Genomic DNA, 24,165 nt, shown 5'->3' with positions numbered 1-24,165 from the left:
GCAGCTTTGAAACATAATCTATCCCTGCTTAAAAGGGCCAACGCCACTTTTGTGTGCGCCTTTGCACCTACTTCAGCATAGAATAGCTTTCAATAATGTGATGAGAAAGCCGCGAGATGAGCTGTTGCAAATTTTATGAGAGCAAATTCCAATGTGTGTACAGAAGATTTAACAGGTCGCAGGGGAACTATTGTGAACTTTTACCAACGTGCGTCTTCGACAATGATTATAAAGCGCTTCTCCTTTCATATCACAAATTCTTCATCAGTGCTTTCATCATATCTTTTGTCTGAAAAGGTACGGGTGAAAACATAATAAAAGCGTCATACATACTGTATGCACAAGTGATGACCTGTAACAGCAGCCGTGCAAGTCCGTCTTTCGTAGGCGTCATATCACTGAAAGGTCGCTTTGAATTCTGAGACATGTACATGTACTTCAGAAGGAAAAAGTCACGAAATTCTCTGCCATTATGACTTTTTGGATCACAGCCCTGTACTTGTTGAGCGCAAACTTTCTTCTCAAAGGATACCTGGCAGATTCAGCGGCTAGCAACACTGGTAGGTGGACTAAACCAAATGGCAAAATGGTACTGAATACTGAGAATGATACTGAAGCATTCGCTAACAGAAATGTTACTTGATGACGATTTTTCTTTTGTTTGATAACGTTATATGTATTTACGGAGAACCTAGAAAAGAGATAAAGCTGTAAAAGAAGGTAGTAGCCTTAACATTTTATTGGTTGTTGGTTGATCATGAATAGTCGGTGTACATGCATATGAAATGTAGATAATCGTGACCAGACAAATGTGTACTGTACAAATCTGCGCCTGAGACACGTAAGGTGCCTTGTGCATATTTGTTGGCATAAACTTTATTTGATTTTTCGTTTCCGCAAACAGTCGGTAATTGTACACAGTGTATTGAAGTTTGCGCATGTACCTGTTACATTTGATATAAAAAAAAATCTGCCCTCCATATGCATGTAATCAATCAAATGCCTATTAATTTTATATTGTGACTGAACCTCATCAAAAAAAGTAACGAATCTGTTGATTGTAAAAAAAAATCGATCACGTTTGCATATCGTTAGGCAGGAGAGTCCATACCCAAGGACTGCACACACAACGTTATAAAGTGGATAGAGTGGTTTACAGGAATCTATAACGAACGTGTATCTGTCACGCCAAGCTTGCTGGTCGGTTGGATTGCAAAGTTGCCAACAATGGTATTTGGCTGGAGAATCCTGAGTCAGACGATGCTGAAAAGTGTATTGCAGAATTGTACCTCTATTGCACCTCTAATGGTTGTGTTGCTTTTTCACTAAACTTGGAATTTTTTGACAGGGGCCCGTGACAACAAAGGCACGGAGTTCATTCTGACGTTCACGGAGAACCTGCAGCGTGACGAGCACGACGCGAAGCTACAGGCGGTGGGGACGACCCAGACTCCCGCCACAGTCACTGTGGAGGCTCCAGCGGTCGGATTCACCACGACATTTAATGTCAGCTTCGGAGAGGTAAGTCGTGAAGCTAGGCTTGCTTGGTTGACTGAGTGTTTGTTTCTCTGTGTGTTCATGTGTAGCTAGCTGTGCTCGTCGGCCCATTGGCCAATTTTATCGGCTTAGGCTAACGTTACATTTCCAAACCGGGCCCGGCCGGGCTGTTTGTGGAAACGGAAAATAGAAATGTGTACGCAAAAATATACACAAATAATACCCACGGCTATTCTCTTTACGTCTTCTGTAGTTTGGTGGCTTTTGTATCATACTTTTCGTTCCCGAAAGCTGCCCGGCCGGGCCCCGGTTTGGAAATGTGACGTAGGCCTATAGTATTACCCGTATACGTTCTCGACAGCTGTAAAGCTGTAATTTTGATGAAAACAAGCAGAAAGACTTAATCGGCTTGGTAATCTGGAATTTCTCGGTCGAAAATATGGAATAGTCTTATTGGAAGGTACTGTGAATTACTCCCTCTAATGTTTGTTTGTTTGTTTGTTTGTTTGCTGTTGTGTTCAGGTGAAGACCGTTGACTTGCCCCGTGTTGCAGTAGAACTGCGAGGTAGCGGAGTTCAGGACAAAGGCATCCACGTCACCGCCTCCGAGGAGATCACTGTTTACGGAGTCTTCACTGAGTCTGCGACCTCTGACGCCTTCTTGGCCCTTCCCACCGACGTCCTGGGGACGGAGCACTTCGCGTCCTGCTCCCCTCCGTCCGGCTCGTTTCCGTCTCAGATTGGCGTCGTCGGGACGGACGATGGGACCACTGTGAGCATTGTGCCGAAGCAGGGCGTGACGTTTGACGGGCTGGCGTACGCGGCCGGACAGACCATCACCGTTACACTGGACCGGCTGCAGTGCCTCCAACTGCAGAGTGATGGGGACCTCACAGGTTTGTTTGTTCTAGCCAGCGTCCGTCCTTTCGTCCTTTGAAGAAAGTTTGCTGCTGGGCCGGGCAAACATTATGCCCATTCCGTCCTCGGCAAAAATCGGCATATAAAGATTCTATTTGAGCCAACCAGCTGAGGCTACCAGCAAAATTTGCCCTTCAAAATAAAGGAAATAGCATTTAAGATTTTTCCTGGGGAGAATACCTCAAGCACCCCCCTCCCAGGATCGTGGCGCGTCCGACAGGATTTTCATTCAAAATATGTAAACAGAAAAAATTTAAGCTAAATTTGTAAACAGAAAAATTAACAAAATCAACTGAGGTGACTTAAATTGAACGGGAGAGATCAGAGCTGAACACGAAATAACATAATCATCATCTAGGTTTTGTATGCAAAAATTAGATAGAAATAATGCCAAACAAAACATGATTAATAACTGAAATAAACTGAACGTAACGCATATGCAGATGAGTACAAACTAAAGTAGTCATAAGAACAATAGATAATAAAGGTCGATGGGACGGGGATTGTTGATGGGGAAAAAACGGGAGGAAAAATCCAAATGACAACGCATAAATAAATCTTTGATATCTGCGCGATAATGATATCCGAGTGGCTAACGTTTGGTTATAATGTAATGACAAACCTTAGTTATTTTTACAGGGTCTCATATCACTTCCGACAAGAGCGTGGCGGTCTTCAGTGGAAACCTTTTCGTTACCGTTGGTAACGGGCGGTCTGGATCAGGAGACCACATAGTGGAGATGGTCCCACCCGTGGACACCTGGGGGAGGCAGTTCGTCACCGTGCCGCTCAAAAAGAGGACGGCGGGGGATGTTTTCAGGGTCATCGCAGCTAGAGACAATACACAGGTTAGGCCATGTTGATTTGATTATATGGATGGATGGCAACATCCTCTGCAAACCCCAACGTTGGTGCGAGCGTGCAAAAAAAAACAGTTTGGCCAAAACAAAAAGTTTTCACGAAGGTTGAACAAATTACTAAACACACAGAGTATGGTATACTAAATAACAGTTTTAATTTTTGTTCTTTCATATCTCCTTCTTTGACCTTATAATGACATTAGTATCCGTTTTCCTATATATTGTTATCACTCTATAGATGTAGGGCATATATTTTCTCATTTTACAGCTGCCTTGTGCGATTTACAGCATAGTTAAACCTTGGGGGGGGGGCGATAATTTGAAGTGCCTTCGATAAAGGTCACACTCTCTGTGGATGCTGATATTGTTATAGAAATTTGACACGGTATGATGGGACAAACGGGGAACTATGGGTATAATCAATGCAAGGGAGCAAACCAGAAACAACATCATTACAATGATACGTATAAGCAGCGCATGCGTATTATATCCGGTCTAAGTTGCCATGGTAATGATATTGCCCCCGCTCCTCTTTGCGTTATTACCCATAGGTCTTCTTTATCCCCAAGCTCAGTCACGTTTGGGATCGCATCCCTCTCACTTACAGCGCCACCTAGCTACAGTGCGAAGTACAACAAGTCCGTGTTACTAGTATTCTGGTAAAGTGGCAGCTGAACCACCGAAACGTCGGCAGGTGACATACGTGCATTGGTTACGTGTGGAAAACGTTGTTAACCAGAGAAATTTATCCGGACAGAAATGAAACCATTTCAAGTCTCTAAGTGCTATAGTGTTTCCCTTCTATTCTATGGGAAAATGCCGCCAGGGAAATGGACATCTTGTGTGGCAGTATGTGGGTATGTTGAAGACGCTATTCGGGATGGGGTTGCGGCTGTAGGACCTCATGTTGAAGGTGATGTTGTGACTTGAGTGCGGCCAGAATTTGATCGTCTCCGAGTACCGACAGGGGATGCCGTCTTCTGCTTGGTACCACCTGGAGCGGGAAAGATGGAAGGGGAGAGGAAAAAGTTACTAACATGCAGCTGCACCCCGCTGTCCATACCTACATAATAGATCATCATCTACTTTACTAAATCTTCTCCATGCAATGAAAAAAAATGTAATTTCAGGTCGTCCTGTGTATTGAAATCAGCTGCACTCGCTATGCAGACACTAATACAGATTTCAACAGAAAAATAATATGTTGGCATTTGATATATTACAGGACGAAAGATTATAGCGTAATGTGATTTACTGTTTTGGGGATGTTAGGCTCGGTATGCTTCACCTGTTTGATCAACTTGCGCTATCAGTCCACAAAAAGACCTATAGCTACTAACTATACCGAGTACGACGACCACGCACTATGTTGGCTTACTGACTGACCTGTCCTAGATCTTTAACCCCTTCGTCAGCGTTTCCTGCATTGCAGTATTTGCCCAAAGGGGCGGTAAGTGTGGCGCCAGTGTACATAAACCTCATAAAGGTGACCCTCAGTAAGTTGCTACCGGTTCTGGGTGTCACTCGATCAGCAATTTTTTGTCAACATCGTGTAACAACGTTAAACAAGCTACCAGACACAATGTTAGAGTCAACCGTACTTGCTAAATATTGTGGTGAATCTTTGCTAACAGCCGTTGGCCGAGGGCGTTGTCACACAAGTTGTTGTACGATCGTCGTATAAGATCTCAAACTCCGGGCATAATTGGGTTAGTTCAGACTTGCATGTATACATAACACGTTACGTATTGTACAAAATTCAGCTGTCTTCTTGTAATACTGAAAATGCTGTTTGAGACCTTTGTCAGTGGTTGTCTGTCACAGCCTGCTTAAAAAGTGACTACGGCGAATGTGACCACGGCGTCACACAGACATTGTATGCAATGACGATGACGCCTCAACGGTGGTCCAACAATTATATATAGTATGCATCAGATCGATGGGGAAGAAAATTCTTCTTTCATTCAAGTTGTAGCTATAGGGAAAAAAGAAAGATGATTTCAGACGCACCTGTCCCTTGCGGCGGCCCCGTCCGCCTCCCAGCCATGGCACACCGTTCCGTTGATGTTTTCGGTCCCGAGGTACGTAGCCCCCGCCATCCAAGTCGGCTTCAGTACGGTGCACCCCTCGGCGACCCCACAGGCACGGCAACACTTCTCTTCCCGGGGGTAGTGCACGTACATGTCCGTGGTGTTGAACAGAAGATGGCAGTCGCCGCGCGAGTCCTTCAACTCTAGACCGCGACCGTGGCAAAAATTGTCTATCTGGCCCTGCAAATGGTCGAATCTTGCTCTCTTGATACTGAAGTCGTAGTGCCAGGCGCCGGCGTTATAGGGCCTTCACACTGAAACCGAATCAGCAGGAATCAAGCCGAACCAGCCGGAATGAAGTATTTGCAAAATTCGTGCCACATTCGGGGTCATTCGGGTGGGAATTCCAAATGGGCCTTAAATCCCCTTCACACGAGAAGGAATGAGCCAGAATGCTATCAGAATGAAAATTCTTTCCTGTTCCTGTGAATTCGTAGTGTATTCTCACTGCATTCGAGATATTCTTTCGGCCACATTCGGGCAGGATTCGAAGTGGCTTGCCATTTCGGTTCTCCATCGAATGAGATAAGAATGTTTCGAACAATGTTGGAATGCCGTAGAATGCGGTCAGACTGCAGTTAGAATAGGCAGAATGCACTTAGAATCCACTATGAATGCCATTCGATATTTCTCCACTTCGAATGCACCTCGACAGTTTTTAACATGTCAAAAACTTTCGAGCCAGCCAAAAGAACGGGGACGAATATCTGGAATGCAGTACGAATGTTAAGAATGCAGTACGAATTGCGAGGAATTGCCACGTATAGGAAAAAAAGGTCATTCGGACGGCATTCCGGCTCATTCGTGCTCTCGTGTGAAGGGGGCTTTACTGGCGAGGGGGGTGATCCATACCCGATGCTCTTCGTGAAAACTTACCGAGAAAGTCAAAGGCCATGACGGTGGCTGATCGGGGGGTGAAAGGCCGATGATTTGTGTCAAGGACGTCAGTCCCATGAACAGAGAAAGACTTGCGTAGGTCATCCCAATTGCAGCCATTTAGCGTCTCTTGGGGACTGCACAAATAGCAAGTATTTACCACAGAGTTCCAGCTACGCCAGTACAAACTATTCAAGGATTTAACTGGCGTATCACGTTACACGGGTGCACAGCTCAACGACAGGGTGACACATTGCTTTGCACATGTGTAGAATGATTATAGTAGACGAAGTCAAACACCGTGCACCAGCGGCTTCTATCGAGATATCCGAAAACTGCAAACAATCTGACAGAAAGATATATGGCATTTCCATACAATGTCTACCTTGAGGTTCTGGGCTCAGAGTTTCTAATAACAACCGTCACCTTTAAATCACCGCATATAATTTCAGCCTAATGTCATCATATATCAACGTTTAGAAAACAAAAAGATATAATCTTTCTTTACTGCTTTGCCAAAATAGGACCAAAGCAAAGTACAGCATGTCGCCCTTTCCACAAGACCCTCAAAATACTTCACGGGCGCATTATGACGTCATACCATGGCGTGACCAGATAGAGCTACCTTTGAGGACAACAGAACGCATAAGTGGCGCATGCGTAATGTACCCCGTCTAAGTTGCCATGGTAATGATATTGCCCCCACCCCTGCGTTATTTATAGTTTCCCCATTATGCGATGGGATCCTTGAAAGAGTAAAATACGAGAAAACAAGCTCAAGCACAAACTCATCAGTCCCGTTTAAGACCGAATCAGTCTCACTGCAGCGACACCTAGTTGCAGTTGGAAGTAAGACAAATCAGTACTGTTCCGACGAAATTTGGCAGACGCTCCGCCGAAACGTCGGTTATTGAAAAACATTGGTTACGTGCGATAAAATTCCTTCACATCAAGATAAAGGTAAAAACCACTAGCTTCCTGATTTCTTTTGAAATACCGGTAGTCAATAAAGTTAATATAATACATTTGTGGTACTTTAGGTCGACGCCACAGGAAAAAGCACGACCACTCTCAACGCCGGGGATTTCTGGAACTTTGGAGCTGGTTCGGACGAATACCTACATGTCTCTGCCACTGAACCCGTCATGCTTATGCAGTATAGGTAAGGATGACTGTTATGGCCATGCCACACACATACGCACTCACTTTTTGCACATTTTTTTCAATATCGAAGTGTGTGTGGGGGTGGGGGTGGGTGTGTGTGTGGGGGGGGTGCGTGCGTGCGTAGGTGCGTGAGTGCGTGCGTGCGTGCGTGTGTGTGCCCACGCGCGCGCGCAAGTTAGTTCGTCATCTACCTTAAGTGAATTCAATTGCTGATCATGGATCTAAACGTCAATATAAAAGTCTGGTAGGGAGCTTTCCCGAGCAACTTTCGTAACCCCTGCCTCGCCTAATGTGTCAGTTAGGCCTCACTCTTAGTGTAGCAATTGAGCTGGACTCAATCATGATGTTTTTGACCTAGGGAGAAAATATATGCTGTAATATATGCTGTAAATATGCTGTAAATCCTTTGAAATCCAAATTGTCTTCAGCTTGACTTTGGCTTAGCTTTGTTTTCTTTGGAATCCAAATTGTCTTCAGTCCGTCAGTCTGAATTGTCTCACAACCTTTCCTATTGGACATCTGAAATTGTCTTCATTCAAAGTTAGAGTATAAAAGACCTGTTTCTTCCAGATCTCTTCAGTGTCACTGACGAAGGATAGTGGATTCTATCCGAAACGTCTGACCGTTTCAAAACCATATCCAGTTGCTTGAGTAACTATTTTTGGCGTATCTTATTACCTGGATGTCTAACCTACATCGACGTATGCTGTAAATATGTATCCCAGTCTTCGGGTCACACCTTGAAATGACCTTCAGGTCTTGTTACGTGGTAACCATTGAGTAAAAAAGTGTGACCTTCACTCGTCCGATTCCCCCATAGTAAGACCGGTGCCGCCGACAGCACGGACAGCGACCCCTTCATGCTGCTGGTCCCGCCCGTACAGCTGTTCGCAGCTGACTACACCTTTACCACCTCTCAGCTTATTCACAAACCCGGCACACTGACTCATCATGTCAACATAGCAATAAAGGTAACATGGAACAATTTCAGATTAATGACAATTAGCTTTGGCGACAGTTCCTTTTTGTGACTCAGTCTCATTGCTTAGTAATACTCAGACTCATTATACCCGCCTCACATTAGGCGCGATTCGATCGGAAGACTAGTTTACGAGCTCTAAATGACATTTTCGTGAGTAAGATGTCCGGTGTTCTCACGATAATCTTGCGATTTTTAGGGATCGCCGGCAATTTTCAGGAGTCTTACGACGGTCACGGTGCAGCGAAACATGTTCTTAACATAAGCGACAAGTCGCAGGAGATCTCCGAGATCGCAGAGCTCGTTACCGAGTCGCAGATCGTGCGTGCAAATCGTGCGTACCTCGCAAGGGTATCGGTCAATAGTCTTGCGTCAACCCAACGATTGAAGACCGATAGGCGAGCACAGACATAGTTATTAATCATCGAACGCAAATCGGATGGCGAACGCCCGTTAGTCGGGTGACGTTCGGGCGACGTTCACCCGACTTCCGATTGTTTACAAATATTGAATTTCTGGGAATGTGAGGGTAATTCTAACATTGTGGCCCCTTTGGCAGTATGTAGGCTGGCTTTGTGAAACACTTTCCTTTCTTGTGTCATTTCTATTATGCCCGCGCATTCCATTCATTGATTAAAAAGATTCCGATAACAAAATAAGCAACATTTATTGATCTCTTGCCTTTTTTGAGGAACGTTTTGTGTTCCCTTGTCCGCGTGCAAGAGGTCATGGGAGGTTCATTATCATAGATTTATTCACCGTCGATCGCACGAGGCTCGCTTATATGTGAGGGGAACAGATTTTGGGCGAAAAATACGCAAGACCATCTTAAGATCTTACAATCAGCCGACCTTCCTGCGATCGCGAAGTACGTCCGAAGATCGTATATAATGTGAGGCGGGTATTACGAGATTATGTGTAGCATTGTATAAATTCATTGATCATGTTTGCCTTACATTGTACTATGTACAAATATCGTGCAGTAAAGTTCATTCATTCAATGTCTGTAATAACAATACGCCAATTATTTATTTCTTAAGAATTCTGAGAAGGACGGACTACGTCTGGACGGCACGGCTCTAGCTTCCGGCGTCACATGGACGTCCATTCCAGGGACCGACCTGGCAGGGACCCACATGGACATCCCTCCCGGCACGCACACGCTGGTCCACACCTCACCCATCGTCACCTTCGGGGTTACCGTGTACGGGTTCAGCAGGGCCGAGTCGTACGGCTACCCGGCAGGTCTGCGGCTGGCCCGGATCGCCGCACCCTGCAGCCCCACCGCCGCCGGTCCCGGGGACGGGCTGGATAACGACTGTGACGGCCGGATTGATGAAGAACTGCTGGACGGACAGGACAACGATGGCGACGGAGATGTGGACGAAGATCTTGCAGCAGGTCAAAGCTTAATAAAGCAGTTTCGTGCAAAAAATTCTACCGCAATTGAACTTTACTCTTTACTCTTTTATCTTTACTCTGTTAGCACTAACGTTAAAGTTTTGGGAAGAAGTACCAAGCAGAATATACATGTACCATTTTTACATTGAGTAAAGCAGGGCAACATTCAAAATGATTGTACGGTGTTTTTCTTTATATTAGTGTTAGATTAAGTAAATATCACATTGATAATGTTATAGGCGACTCAACGCACGTACGCAAAATGAAATAACATTTCTTTCCGACACCATGAACCAGCCAACCTGTACAGAATGTCATTGGACGTCGCTGACGTCCCATATGCAGCAGGAGGCGAAAATGTGACAGTGACGATCTACTCTACGGGCTGTGGTGGCTGGTGTGCGTCCACTACTGTGCCGGGCAACTTCAGACGAGGAAGGTAAACAAACAGCATTGTACATTTCAGTACACTTCTGTATAAGGTCTCCTTGTAGAAAGCCTTCTCTGAGTTTTGTAATCCTCTTTAGTCCTGTAGTTTCCACTGATGACGTACCACAGGAAAGCCAATAGAACCTACTCCTTTTTCAGGCCAGAGGTGGACTGAAAACAAGGGTAGAACGTATTTCGTGTGATTGATCCGTAATGTTGGGAAAACAACCGTGTCAACCTTAGGGCGCGGTCACATAGGTTGTGCGATCGTCGCACGATCGTCGTACGATCGCTAACTGCGGGCATTATGGGGGACAGAAATGTATGTCTCCTGCAAAGTTCATCTGTCTTGGTACACAAAATGCTGTTTTTGATCCATGTCGGTGGTTGGTTCTGTCACGGCCTGCTTGAAAATCCTATGGCATCAAAATCGTACGATGATCGCACGGCCTATGTGACCGCGCACCGTCTGTATATACGGCATATACGACCAACTCACTCCTAAGTCCAATGACACTTCATTACACTTATGTATTGTCAATGTATATAACAGGGCACGATTGCATTACTTTGAGGCCTCTGATTTGCGTCATCCAGAAATGCTTCAGCTGAGGACTGGTGGCAATGACAAGATTATTCTAGACCAGGTTAGTGCAGGGATAAACATAAGCTGTAGGATCATAGGCATAAAATGCTAGCAAAATTACTGCACCAAATACGCACTGTATAGGAAGAATAGTCGAGTGATTTTGTCCTCCATAAATTCGTATGTGCATTCCATGTGTTATCAAGCTGCGAAATAACATGTATTTACTAGTACTGTCAAAGCTGTACGATTCAGCCTTTTAAGGTTGCCAACAACCCCCTTTTTGTGGACAATAAACCAGTCGACAAAGGTTTACAGCATGGTCATTTTATTCTTAGGTCCTATAGGTTCCTTTTAAAAAATGTGTTTTCACCATGTCCTACAGGTTCGCCTGTACAGCGGTCAGACGGGTAGCGAAGATGTATTCCCGTGTGGCCGTGGCCGGTGTGAGTTAATTCGTTCGTCGGTACCGGTGTCACTGTATTTGGACGCCCATGGTGAGTGTTGTTCTTTTAGGGATGTGCATTAAGAGATGATTTTCCAACAGCTTATTGTAGTCCCCTGTCTTGTCCTCTCACCTGAAAATTTTCCATGCTGCTTGACGTGCATAGGCGCCGGTGCAATGGCCGAATGGGTAGAGTGTTCGGCTTGCATTCGGTAGGACGTGAATTCCGTATTCTCCCAGATCGCAGTGGTTGGGATTTTTACCAGCTCGCCGGTAAAAATTCCGACCACTGCTCTTTCTCCGTGACCCAACCTCTGCTTGGAGAATAGTGAGTTCCATCCCCGGCCAAGTAATACTAAAGACTTTAAAATGGTACATGCTGCTTTACCTGCTTAGCACTCAGCATTCGGAAAAGAGTATGGAAGCTGAACACACACCACTACCAGTGGACTAGCCCCCTGCTATAGTAACTGCACAAAATCGTATGGCTCAGGGCTACTGAAACGGAGATGGGGGTCGTCTATGCACGATCTGTTTCGGGAATTCGGAATTCAGGACTTTAAATTTTTAAAAAATGCATTGTACATTATAAGGTATGGTTCCTTTGGATCTTGTTCAACCAAAGATTGTTCAACTTGTTTACGGAATTGTTTTTCATTTGTATTCTTCCTTTTCTTTTTCAAGGACCGAAAACATTAGAGACGTTGAAGATGACATTTCCCTCGGAGCCGTCCGTCACTAACTACGTGGAGGTTCACGCCTCCATGGATGCTCCGCTCGCTGCGCTAACCGTCTGCATGAAGCTCCGGGTTCCAGACTCGTCCAGCGGTACACTCTTCAGTTACGCCACGGCGGAGAGCGCGCGTGGTAACGAAGTTGTTGTCTGGGGGAGACAGGGGACAACGACTTACGAAGTAGGTTAACCAGGATGCATTTCAAAACGAAATCGAGTCATTGGGTCAGTAAATGGAGTAACCATATATAGGTGGGATCACACATGGGTATATATTCAAGTCCGTTTGAGGTGCGTATGAAGCTCTTAGACTCTACCAGGCTCCACACGTCGCAGGAAAATAGTACAAATTGGACAAATATGTATAGATACATAACATGCCAGATGAGTTAGCTGACCGAGAGTTATGGTTAGCGACCCAGCTAACTCGTCCGACATGTTACCTGTTTACGTTTGTCCAATTTCTATCATTTTTCCAACGACCTGTGGGGCCTGGACCGTTAAATTTCATATTTGTAGTTTTGACATTTTTCTCTACATGTACAAGATTTGCAAGAATAACTCATGAATATGCATATCCATATCCAGAAATCGAGTGCACGCAAATGTACGTACGGTACAAGTTAAAGTATGAAGGCTACGTATAAAATCTACTGACACATATAGTATTCGCAGATAAAGGGAAATCGATTAGTAACGGCCAACCAGCGTACATAAAATCATTTTATCCACGATATAAGGAGCGAAGAGATAGACCCAAATCCTTCCATTCAATTAATCTCCAAGCAGATCCTACGGTAGCATAAGATAAAAAGCTGCCAGAGGAGTGAAGCCGGCTTAGGAGTGTGTTTGGCTATATACATGGCAAATGGACACCTCATGGCTGACTACACTCCTTGGCCGGCAGTTTGGCACTATCTTATGCAATTGTAGGATCTGCTTGGAGATTACCAGTCGATGCGCTTGGAAAACTACATTCATCTATTTTTTTCTTGTGGCCCTTTTCGTCCAGCTGATAATCAACAGGGACAGAGGCCCTGCATTCGATCTCCCCATACAAGCCAATCGCTGGCACCACCTGTGCATCACCTGGCTAAGTGATAACGGTGAATGGGCGTTTTACATGGATGGACAACAGACGGGGGCTGGGTCTGGACTGGGTGCAGGTCACTTGGTCAGGGCCAATGGCGTCTGGATTCTAGGACAGGACCCGGATACCCTCGGAGGAGGCTTCAGCGCAAACGAGGTTACTTATCGTACTTTACAGATTTTCTACAGTACAAAGTGGCTGGAGAACGAAGGTTGCCATGAACGCAGAAAGGAGACCCTTTCGTTGAGTAGCAGTTGTCATGAACGCCAGGGTGATTACGTTTCTTGTCATCAGAGCAGAAAATTATCTTACTCTTGTTTCCTATTGGACTGCGAAATTGTCGTCAACTCTTTAATTGCATATCAATTCTTAGTTAGGATGTAAAACCCGCTATCCAACCAAATCTCTTCAGCGTTACTAATAAAAGATAGCAGATGTTATCTCTCTCACACTAAAGACTAAATGTGTACAAAGGAGTGTGGGTGGATGTGTGTTATATACCACAGGCATGACTTCATGCAACTGTCTGTGTGAATGTTTACATGATTCAGGCACACAGAGGGGACCTGGCACGCTTCAACGTGTGGGACCATGTCCTCTCGCCGCGGGAGATGATGGACTTCTACAACTGCAACAACGGAGGCAACGTCATCGACTGGGCCACTGTAGCGGTGACGCCACACATGGATGTCGCCTTCTCTCAACACAACTGCGGTGAGTCAAATCTTACAAATGTGAAAAAGGTCTGATTTGAGCATGGAAGATGTTAGAGAAATGAAACAATCAAATCATACAGGGTTGACTAGTGATTGACTTTCTTGTACTTTTTCTTCAAAGGTTCCCACTTTCGTCATGTAAATAAACATGTCTAAAGTTATGTTACAATTTTAAGCTTTATATCCGTACACAAAGTAAAGCGCTAACCAGCAAGGCTTTGGGTCATTTCCACTTGATAAGTATCAGAGGAATGATCGAAATCTTGTTGGTAAGCGCTTTATTGATGTTTTGTGTACGGATATAAAGTTTTAAATTGTAACATAATGTTGATTACGGTTACAGATGAACTATTGCATTCAAGTATGTTCAACGTTGTCTCCAATAGAGCACACCGTAGCTCCAAAAGTAAGTGAATGTATTGCGCGCGATAGTACATGTATTGCTCTATTTTGATGCCTCCAAGATTATTCCTTTCAACTTTCAGCTTCTACAGACGTGCAGCTAAGGTGGGATCTCAGAACGCCAGGTGAACCGGCAGACAGGTTCCAGGGAGGGAATCTGGTCACGATGGAGTACAACCTCACCATGGCGTCAGACAGGGCCCTGGTTAACATCACACTGCAGTTCCATTCCGACTCGCTGGAGGTACCACAGTCTCTTTATTACCTCAATGAAAAATGGAGGTTTTGGTGTGTCTGTGTGTCTGTGTGTGTGTATTGTGCTTCCGGATATTTGTGGTCAGCATAACTTTAGAACCGGTAATGATTTTTGTGTGTGGGTTGAGTAGACAAAGGTCAAGTTTTGGGCCCCTGGTCTGTTACCGTGGTACTGCAGAAGAACTTTCGTTTTTTTTGTTGTAATTTTTGTCTTCGACATGCTATTGGTTTGAGTTTTGGTGGCAAATAGCTTTTCGATGTAAACAAGAACTTGTGTAGGTTTGGGCCCCGGCTCAGGCCATAACAAACGTCGGTAACATCGGTGACGAATGATGCTATGATGATTCTAGTTGTGGATTCAATTGTACAACTGACTTGTTGATCTTTAGGACCTGAACACCATTACCATCTCCAACAGTTCCAGTCTACTAGAACTAAACGGCAATATCACTGGAAACGTCAAAGGTATGTGATGCGTTGCTCCTCTTATTTAGCCCAAGGAGGTTAAAAAGTATATGTTTAACCTCTCTGTTTAGCCATCCCCCGTAGTGACCGCTGGCACTATTGGAGGTACTCAGGCTACATCTGTTTCCAATTCATATAAAACTGTAAGTACATGTAGTTATTTTACTTCTGGTAAGTGTGACATTTAGAAGTCTATATGATTTTCTTACTCTAAAAGAATGGAAGTCTGCTGAATGTATTGTAGAGGTGGAAATGGGAACAATCTTTAATCGATCATTTCATTCAATCCTTGACTGCTAACTGAATCCATTGTGTTCCTTTTTCAGATACGGTGTACTACAGACAGAAACTTTCAGTATACATAAATGTGACCTACGCTGTATGGAATTTCGGATACGAACAGTTTTTGGGACCGGTTTACCCCAACAACGCGTCATTTGCCATAGCCGGCTCCCTTCCTACGTTCAACATATCCTGGCTGAGTGAGGGAAATATAACCTTTGGTGAGAAATTTAACGTGAGTTGGAAATCATGTCTTACATGTTTGTTTTGTGCTATGCGAAATATTTATAGAATTTTATTCCAAAATTGGAGTATTTTTGAGGTCTTTAAAACGACTTAATCTATTTCCCTTATTCATAGTCGTACTTGACGTCATCATTACTCGGTTTTACAACAGTTTTAAATTTTAGATAGAATTTGAACATTGTCTACATGTCAGAAAACGTATAAATGAATCTCATATACACAACCTATACAACATTCAACATAGAGATAAACAAATTTTTCTTGAACTCTAGATGTCCATCATCGTGTTGCTCCCCCGGCTGAAATGGGACAGGCTGGTTGTTGAAGTGCATTTCCCCACGCTGGGTTCTATTCTACCACTCTCCATCACACACTTCAGCCCTGCCGAGGTCGAGGAGAACGTACGGCTGTTTGGACGGAACAGCACCTCTCAGCAAAGTTCGTTACCGATCATCAAGAAGGTAAAGTTGACTATGCAGTATTGAAAGGGAGGGTCTGCCCTGCAAAAACAGTTGTAACTGACAGACGTCGACTATTTGAGAATATACGCATCAAATGTGATTTATGATTTTGGATACATGAGGCCTATGCCCTTCGCACTGCAGCAAAACTTTTTGATATCTTTTGTTCTATCCTGGACATCCTGGGCATGCTGTTTGGGCCCACTGGTAGTTTGATCTATCGGGACTGCAGGGGTGTTTTTGTTAATAAAACCTTTCCAGGAGGATGACTGAAATGTCCAACGTTATTTGGCGAAGGTATGAGATCGTAGATGTCGTAATATTTTGTCAACTTTGATACTTTTCACAGGACGATCGCTGGGTGTTGGAACTAGACGATATCTCTACACTCGGGGTAGAGAACAACTTCTTGAAGCTCGTTGCTATATTCGAGTTTACGAGGGACGAGGCCTTCTCGACTCCAGAAGAAGTCTGGGCAAGGGTAGGTATAAACAACAACAAACCGTTTTTTTATAACACAAGCGGGCTAGACGCAGCTTGTGTAATGCTTGCACTTCATAATTGGTTGACTAATTCGATATCGGAACTTATATCAATTTGCTTCAAAGTATTTTATAACATTTATAATCTAAAATTAACTAACAGATTATAAAGGTGCAACGTTATATGCTATTGGCATATCGATGCAACCTCTTTATTTACTGAGAACGTTTCACCAGATTTTAAATCAACTGTTCAGTCCTTACAGCTCTTTTCTTCTTCTGATTTTGAAGGTCAGTGCCGGTTGCGTTGCGTTAGACACCGTGATATGGACTGGTGCCATCCCCGTCACAGTCGTACCACGGGGCAAACCGCTACTGGAGCTGGACGCCTCTGTCACCGACCCTGGTAACCTCGGCAGGGGGTAGGAGCTTATCGTGAAGATTACTACAATACAGACACTGAAAGTGTTGTCTTGTCATATCCCCGAGCAAAAGCGTAACGCTACTACACTTTTATACGCCGGGTAACCTGTATCCGTCGCTTTAAACACATGTACAGGGCATTTAGGGGTATCACATCAGCGGTTTTAGATTGCACTATAATCGAAATATTTCAAATCAAAACCGCCGAACGCATCCGTCGACTAGATATCCCTAAATATCCTGTTTTTATAAACAACGGATATAGGTTACTAGTACCTCGCGACCCGCGGATAAAGGGCTAGCGCTACGTCAATACATTCGCTGGTCTTCTCTCGAATCACGTTTAACTCTTAACTTAACCAACAATCACTGCTTCATGTATAGAAGCTTATCCCCTTCTTACTTGTATAAATTTAAAATGAAATCGTTAACCGTTAGCAATCATTTGTAGGGAAATGGTGACGTTTAACGTTGACCTACGTCACGACCCCAACTCCACGGCGACGGCGTATAACGTCACGGTCAAACTCATCTCAACACCGTTCGTCAAGTTCGTCAGCTTCGGAAAACTCGATGATGGGTCAAAGCCAACTGTGGTCCTTAAGGCGAATACCATTCTGTTCAAGGTAAGACGCGGAGTGAGAGAAAAAAGGAATCCTTTTTTAACCAAATAGTACACTGGGCAGCACCCATCTCCGTTCCTGTAGCCTTTGGCCACACAGCTTTGTGCAATCTCTGTATGCAGGAGGATATTCCACTGGTAGTACTGTACGTGTTCAACTACCATACACTTGCTCAAATGCTTAGTGCTCAGCAGAGAAATTACCATGTATCATTCTTTATCACTCTTTGATATGTATGATTCGGTCGTGTATGGAACTCACGACCTACCGACTGCAAGGTTAACAGTCTATCCCTTTGACCATTGCGCCCGTGATACAGGGAGAGAAAGCGTCATCTATTGATGTGGTGCCTATATTGAATTGATAAGATTGCCATTTCTTTGTAGCATTTTGTCGATGGAAGCAATAATGCTTTCCTAATTGCTAAGTTTTCAAACTTGTTTGCAAGCAAGTTTGCAATGAGATAAGCTTGCTCGAGATTTCCTGTGGACTGTTCTTTTCTTCATTCAAAAGAGTTAGACCTACATCAACAATGTTTGCTTCTACCACTCCAAATCTTTTCTCAGTGGCCTCAGCTGGGCCTAACCGATCGACTCAGGTTCACATTTAAGATGCGGATCGACCCTGACCAAAAGGAGCGGGCGGGAGACCACCGCTTTGTGGGGCCTGTGGAGACCCTGTACCGCGGGACAGCCCTCCCGGGGAAACGGCTGCGTACCGAGGCAAAGCTGCTGCAATTCTTCTACAAAATACTTCGTATGTAACGCACGCCACGTTGATTTGATGATTTTTTGTCCTCCTGATGATTATGTTTTCTTGTCATACACTCGTCAAGCACCTAGATGTTGTATGCGATACCTCAGTGCTATGTGCATTACTGTTCTCGGAATATCAGGAAGTTGCATGCATTAATTTAGCTGATGCCTGTTGAAAGTAATTTATTGTTTGGCATTCTTACAGCTGAGGCTGACCGACGGACCGTCCCAGGTAAGTAAAACAAAAGACCATACAAAACTGTAGTTAAGAAATCCTAATGTTGGATCTTGTACGTTATTTCATTTGTAATGTCTTGCCCGCCGTCGGTTATAATTAATATCCATGTGCTTGAATGGTAACTAAACTTTAGCAATTTCCTCTCTTATTTCAGAATTTTATGAGAAGAGCTTTCTGGTTGATTCTCAACACAGCAAGGTGTACTTTTGTAACTACGCTAGGTAAGTAATGTTAACAATACCAATCACAGAGCGTAACTATATGCTACCTAAACAGCCCTCTTCGACTCAGCAAGCTCATACCTACTTTTAATGATACGACTAGGCCTATCACGCCCAAAAGTGACCAACTCTGGAATTTAATTGTTGATGTACATGCGCACATCCTGCGAAGGTCAACTATAAGGAGTTATCATGAACTTCATTTCAGACGCCGTCGAGGTTTAAATGCCTGTTTTACCCACGATGAGAACAACCCGTCCCAACATGAGAACTGGAGAGGTGGGGAAACTGTAGTTATTCGACACGTTTGCGCTCTCATCATAGAATTGAGAAACCATTAAGCGTGTGCATGTAACAAGAATTCGAGAAAAAAACGATATGGAAATGGTCCCAAAAATTCAAACCATCTTAACTTAACAAATACAGGATAGTGTTAACTTATGTGGAGTCATAATTTCAAAAATTGTCAGTGTTATTAGTATTAGCAAGTAAAATAAGTAGTACCAAATATTTTGACGAAGTCTACTAAAACATTTTGTCCCTGTTGTAGTTCTGAGCCCTATGCTGGGCAGCCTGCTTGGTGTGTCCCAGGCGGAGTCCCAGCTGTACGGGGTGAGTCACTGCGGCAGGGCCTACATGGTGAGCGAGGATGACGGGAGGAACTGGTACTCCGTCCCGCGGGACGACTGGACCAGGGCCAGGGGGGCGGACTATGTACCCGCCATGGAGGTAAGAGAAGGGGAAAACGCAGACGGCTCTACAGCATACGGGACTACATGGAGAGGTTAGTGTGCAACTTTTACTTAAACCACAACATACCATTTTCGTCAGGATGCACCTTACAAGTTACCTTGTCAATGAGAATGAGAATTTGCATTCATATTCAATGCATTGCCTACAATTATGTTTTCACATTGAATCCAGACCTTCTGGATATTCATTTTCGGGTTAAAATAACAGAAATGTATTTCCATTCTTGGCATTGCTATAATACAAATCCAATACTTTCCGTTAATACCTACAGTTCCAAAGTTTTTTTTTCCTACAACACAGACCTTCCAACCTCACAGTATTGCATCTTTCAGAAAAAATTCCAAATCCTATGAATTCCTGTACTGTATTCCATTGGATTTCTCCATGGTGCTGAACGGCTGTTCTAAACTTTTGAGCTCATCACACCATTTCCTGTTGGTCCACAAATTTCTTTACTACCAATCATTTATAGATTTTGGCACTGTGAATACATATAACATCTTTTGAGCAACTTGAATACCATACTTTGTGTAGCACCCTATAATACGTCTTCTCTACCATTACAGCTAATGACACAGGAATTCTGAGACTTCCCGCTGGGGAAACGGTCTGGCAACAAGTCGCTTCCTGGACATGATGAAACAACAACAACAACAACAAAACCAACAACTCAAACCTATATACTAAAAAACAGAATGTATTAGATTTAATATTAATACATGTACACAGTTATTCCTGTTTGACTGAATAAATATTTCATGTCCTAACTTCCATTTTTTTTGGACATTTGATTGTCATATTACAGACAGATACTGCATTATTGCACTTGTTATAACACTTGATGTGACTTAATACTGTAAATCCAATTAATATTGCAGTCCTTAATGAAGAGAGTAGGGCATGTCATTTGATTTTAAATGTAGGAACAAACATGACTCTCTCAAATATTGGTTATCAAATATTTGCAATGATGAAATATTACAGCATGACTTGTACCTGTAAGAGTTGCTTAAGTTTCAATAAGAGTTACAATAAATGGTTTACATGTTCTAACATTTGTACATTCATCCACACATTCTAAAATGTTCATGTACCTGCAAGCAATATGTAAATGTTCCCCAGTTTTGTTTTAAACGTATGTACATCTGTAGTTTCCTGCCATACAATAAACAAATGAATAAAAAAATTCAGCACCAAAGAAAATACCAAATGTGTCTACATGTACTTCTACACCCTTACTTTTGGGGTTGCCCCAGCATTGTATATCCAAGCACATGTATTTACGTCATGCTCATTTCCTATGGTACAGTACCATGGCTACTATAACTAACACAAAGGAGAAGCAGAAGTAGAGGTTGAGCTCCAGAGAAAACAGCACCATGGAGGCTACAGTGGTGACCAGCATGGCACAGGAGATGATGAAGAGTCTGGTGATGTTACTGGCATGTTTCATCACTGCTGAGATGATTAAGCCATTTCCTGCCTACAAAATAAAAAAAGCATGCATATTTATATTAGCATCACACCCATCCCCAACAACAAAGTGGAACACAACATGGCTTTCTAGTTGCATCATGTGTAATTCTTCATTCATTCTAATGATGAAGTGAAACTTGAAAGTATGATTGCCATTGATGCTATTTATGTGTGAATATAGCACTGACAATCATCAACATCACTACACAGTGATAGAATTTCTCATAGAAAATAAGCTGTGTAGAAAACACATGTTCATCAAACTTCCGCAAGCAAACTACACACCCAACAAACCTTGGAGGTTTTATCCACCTTGAATAGACTGATCCCTATTTTGGGCCATAGCCCTGCCAACATCTGTTCAAATGTAGACATACAGCCATTCTCTGATTGGTCAAACAGCTAATTGTAATTCTATAATTGGTTGAAGTGCTAATTGTGATGGACAGTCAAGATCGGTCTACAGTATTCACTCCTCCATGAATGTATGAACCACTGACCTGTGTCAGGATGATCACCCATGTTATCACAGTATACCCGGCAAAGAAATCTGCTGTTCCTGAAGAAACGTATCAATCGTCATATCATCATTCTCTTTTCAATAAAAGAAAAAAAAGCATTAAGTTTTCATGTCAGTGGTTGGCAAATGCAAGAGATTATTGCCTCACCATCAGTGCTTGACCAACTACTACCCAGGAAGACGAACAAGTTGAGGACAGCTCCAAAGATGTACAGCAAGATGTTCTGAACATGCAGAGACAGCTGTGGTTGTCTCTTCAAAATAAACTCTGTAAAGGAATAGATACAACCATTTTAACAAATACATTACCCAATAGAACTGATACTAAGAACTGACAATGTTTTCAAAGAAAATGAATCAAAATGCAATGCTGCACGCCAAAGTGAGATAAGCAATGCAAGTTGCACATTGATAGTCTCAATACTTCTAATATGAGTCATTTCAACAATTGTTTGCTGTCGGCAAACTACCCCCAGTTACAACCCATCATACACTTGAAGGAGTTACCTGTATAAACACCTGATGTACCAGATATTGCACAGTAGGTAAGGACAAGCACAAGACCCCACATGGTGACATGGACTTTACTTGATGTGTCATATTCATCAACAGTGCCAGCATTCATCAGGCCCCCATAGCTGTGGGACAAATGTCAAAACAACAGCATGAATGCTTTTAGTATGTGTACATTGCAGGCAAAAGCTTATGAAGCTTTGACTACAACTTACAAGCTTTTTAAAGCACATACAAGAGCATGAACAAAAGAGTACATCCTTGGCATGTAAGAAGAAACAGATGACTGTGTATGTTGCCAATAGGTGCCCATAACTAGAAACTGTTTGCCTTAGTGCTGAGCATGCAGGAATTTGTTAAAAAGTTACGAACCTGTTACTGATCCCTGCTATGGTGAGCAGTGCTAGAGCTGACCACTGTATCCAGGAGAGCCTCCTGTTGGAACATGGGGGAACTACATCAAGAGCTTCTGGTAGGGAGCACGTTTGCAAATTAAGTGGTCTGTACAGAGAATCATTGTATGAGAAATACTACATAGGTGGCAGGTACCACCATTAGCAAAACAAAAAAATACTATTTGAACTTCACAAGCATACATTTCTATATCTGTGATGTTTACGGTATAGTATTTATATTCAGTAAACAATGTGAAAAGGCAATTACCTTTGCATGACCATTCTGTATAATACAGCTGTTGCTGCTATCTTCAAGTTACTCAATACCTGAAAAACAGTAACACTGCTTAGGACCTAATTAACAAATATTTTCCTAACGTAAAACAGGGAAAAACACACTTCCAAACAATGTTTAGAAAACATGTCTTACAAGTCATGCCAATACAGCAGTAATGGGAAGGCATCCTTCCCATCATAATTTTTTCTGGTTATATTTTGGCGGCAAAGTGTGGCAAGAATGATGATGATTATCATGTTGTTGGGGAAGGTACTGGTCAGTTATAGGGAGATACCATACCTGAAAGCTGGCAGGGTCCATATACAGTTGTATGTGCACCACAATGTTATTGTTGATACAGTACAGCAGGGCGGGGACACTGAAGGGGACCCAGTACTTCACCTTGGGTAACCCCAGCCTGCCGCTACCAACTCTGATACCCAGCTCCAGGCGCCGCATTGTTAATGAAAACAACAGCTGCAAATATAGAATGTTATTAATGTGATATTCACCTCTCAAAACAATTTAACATATACTGATACAGTTTCTTTAAAATCTTAATGATGAACGAATGATGCTTGCCTTGATCCACATTAGAGGAGAAATTTTTAAGAATGAACTCAGACTTCATTCATTCAAAGTTTCAGAATGAATAGCACTAGTAGTGCAAGCGAGAAATCCATAACATATCGTTGTATGATATATACTCAAACTTCAAAGGTTATCAATGTTTCTTACATTGAATCAGCAACATTATGCACTTAGTTTGTCACTGTTCAGATCACAATGATAGAGGTTTTTACACTTAAAGCAAAACAGAACAGATTGTATAATTAAGATAAATGAGGGACATGACTTATTGTTTTCTAGATCACTAGCTATAGTAACATCGTTAACATTACATATAGTTTACCTTTGTCAGCTCTATCATGAGAACGACTGATGCTGAGTTAAAAGGAATCTTGCCGTCCACCTTACACAGGTTCAGTAGTACAGAGTGAGACCCGTAGATCAAGACACTGGTGAAACAAAAGCGAAATCTGTCAACACCATGGTTATTGACAGGAACATCCTGCCAGTGGTGCAATAAAAAGTCTTATTGACAGGAATTCATTTGAATAAGTATTTAATAATAATATACATCAATTATCTGTCATAGTTATTATAGTCTCATCATGTTCATATTACAAACATAAGAGATTTATCAAATTTCAAAGATCGATCAATACTAGTACTAGTATGTGCCTCACCCAGATATCAACATAACGGTCCACTGAAGACTGCTGGGTTGTCTGTCCCCATGTCTCTCATTTAAGTACAGTGGAAGCTTCTGGAAAATACAAACATCACAAGGGAGCCATTCGATACGAGAAAAACAAACACAGAACGACTTAAAAATGATATTTTCATTGATTTCGGAATTACCTCTCTTGAAATCGCCGCCATTTTGGAAAAAGTGCCACCAACGCGATACGCCCCTATTTTACGACATAGTATTTTCTATTATTTTGACGCATCTAACTTTGCCTTTGTGAGAAAATATCCCCAATATATGCATTTTGCAAGACTATAGATGCATATAGTTTCATATCTTT

The 24,165-nt window shown here is 42.9% G+C and overlaps 4 protein-coding genes across 4 annotated transcripts; 2 read left to right on the top strand and 2 right to left on the bottom strand.

Moving 5' to 3' along the window:
- Positions 1-61: 61 nt before the first annotated feature.
- LOC118410606 (IgGFc-binding protein-like) lies at positions 62-3,311 on the top strand. Its single transcript, XM_035812383.1, has 4 exons — positions 62-560; positions 1,349-1,521; positions 2,020-2,392; positions 3,054-3,311. The coding sequence occupies exons 1-4, from the start codon at positions 473-475 to the stop codon at positions 3,275-3,277; spliced, it is 858 nt and encodes a 285-aa protein (XP_035668276.1). The 5' UTR covers positions 62-472; the 3' UTR covers positions 3,278-3,311.
- A 268-nt stretch (positions 3,312-3,579) lies between these two features.
- LOC118410607 (uncharacterized protein At4g14100-like) lies at positions 3,580-5,599 on the bottom strand. The gene is made up of 2 exons (XM_035812384.1): positions 5,285-5,599; positions 3,580-4,268 (listed from the first exon to the last, which is right to left on the bottom strand). The coding sequence occupies exons 1-2, from the start codon at positions 5,455-5,457 to the stop codon at positions 4,076-4,078; spliced, it is 366 nt and encodes a 121-aa protein (XP_035668277.1). The 5' UTR covers positions 5,458-5,599; the 3' UTR covers positions 3,580-4,075.
- Positions 5,600-6,257: 658 nt separating this feature from the next.
- On the top strand, positions 6,258-20,121 carry LOC118403362. Its single transcript, XM_035802066.1, has 23 exons — positions 6,258-6,278; positions 7,281-7,402; positions 8,225-8,375; positions 9,424-9,784; positions 10,082-10,223; positions 10,767-10,860; positions 11,185-11,296; positions 11,929-12,158; positions 12,990-13,223; positions 13,619-13,781; positions 14,269-14,429; positions 14,830-14,905; positions 15,232-15,422; positions 15,706-15,894; positions 16,244-16,375; positions 16,668-16,798; positions 17,251-17,425; positions 17,989-18,178; positions 18,383-18,409; positions 18,570-18,636; positions 18,845-18,915; positions 19,187-19,420; positions 19,956-20,121. Exons 1-23 carry the CDS (start codon positions 6,258-6,260, stop codon positions 20,024-20,026), a joined length of 3,345 nt encoding a protein of 1,114 aa, XP_035657959.1. The 3' UTR covers positions 20,027-20,121.
- Positions 20,081-24,161, bottom strand: LOC118403351 (probable UDP-sugar transporter protein SLC35A4). Its single transcript, XM_035802060.1, has 10 exons — positions 23,996-24,161; positions 23,821-23,900; positions 23,484-23,589; positions 22,871-23,047; positions 22,562-22,620; positions 22,271-22,399; positions 21,893-22,023; positions 21,534-21,653; positions 21,366-21,424; positions 20,081-20,872 (listed from the first exon to the last, which is right to left on the bottom strand). Exons 1-10 carry the CDS (start codon positions 24,014-24,016, stop codon positions 20,681-20,683), a joined length of 1,074 nt encoding a protein of 357 aa, XP_035657953.1. The 5' UTR covers positions 24,017-24,161; the 3' UTR covers positions 20,081-20,680.
- Positions 24,162-24,165: the final 4 nt, after the last annotated feature.

This window comes from Branchiostoma floridae, chromosome 2, assembly GCF_000003815.2.
Source record: "Branchiostoma floridae strain S238N-H82 chromosome 2, Bfl_VNyyK, whole genome shotgun sequence".
NCBI classification, from domain to species: domain Eukaryota; kingdom Metazoa; phylum Chordata; class Leptocardii; order Amphioxiformes; family Branchiostomatidae; genus Branchiostoma; species Branchiostoma floridae.
This window is presented reverse-complemented; position numbering and strand designations above follow the sequence as displayed.

Bases quoted from the DNA above. Each gene is read 5' to 3' on its own strand.
- LOC118403351 (XM_035802060.1), bottom strand. From the start codon at position 24,016: ATGGCGGCGATTTCAAGAGAG. The intron at 22,400-22,561 runs GTAATTGCCTTT...TTCTCTGTACAG, and splicing joins TACAGAATGGTCATGCAAAG to ACCACTTAATTTGCAAACGT. The intron at 21,654-21,892 runs GTAACTCCTTCA...ATTCCTTTACAG, and splicing joins TACATCAGGTGTTTATACAG to AGTTTATTTTGAAGAGACAA.
- LOC118410606 (XM_035812383.1), top strand. From the start codon at position 473: ATGACTTTTTGGATCACAGCCCTGTACTTGTTGAGCGCAAACTTTCTT. The intron at 1,522-2,019 runs GTAAGTCGTGAA...TGTTGTGTTCAG, and splicing joins TTAATGTCAGCTTCGGAGAG to GTGAAGACCGTTGACTTGCC. The intron at 2,393-3,053 runs GTTTGTTTGTTC...TTATTTTTACAG, and splicing joins GAGTGATGGGGACCTCACAG to GGTCTCATATCACTTCCGAC.
- LOC118410607 (XM_035812384.1), bottom strand. From the start codon at position 5,457: ATGTACGTGCACTACCCCCGGGAAGAGAAGTGTTGCCGTGCCTGTGGG. The intron at 4,269-5,284 runs GTGCGTCTGAAA...TTCCCGCTCCAG, and splicing joins GGGGCCGCCGCAAGGGACAG to GTGGTACCAAGCAGAAGACG.
- LOC118403362 (XM_035802066.1), top strand. From the start codon at position 6,258: ATGACGGTGGCTGATCGGGGG. The intron at 16,376-16,667 runs GTAGGTATAAAC...CTGATTTTGAAG, and splicing joins CAGAAGAAGTCTGGGCAAGG to GTCAGTGCCGGTTGCGTTGC. The intron at 17,426-17,988 runs GTAAGACGCGGA...ATCTTTTCTCAG, and splicing joins CGAATACCATTCTGTTCAAG to TGGCCTCAGCTGGGCCTAAC.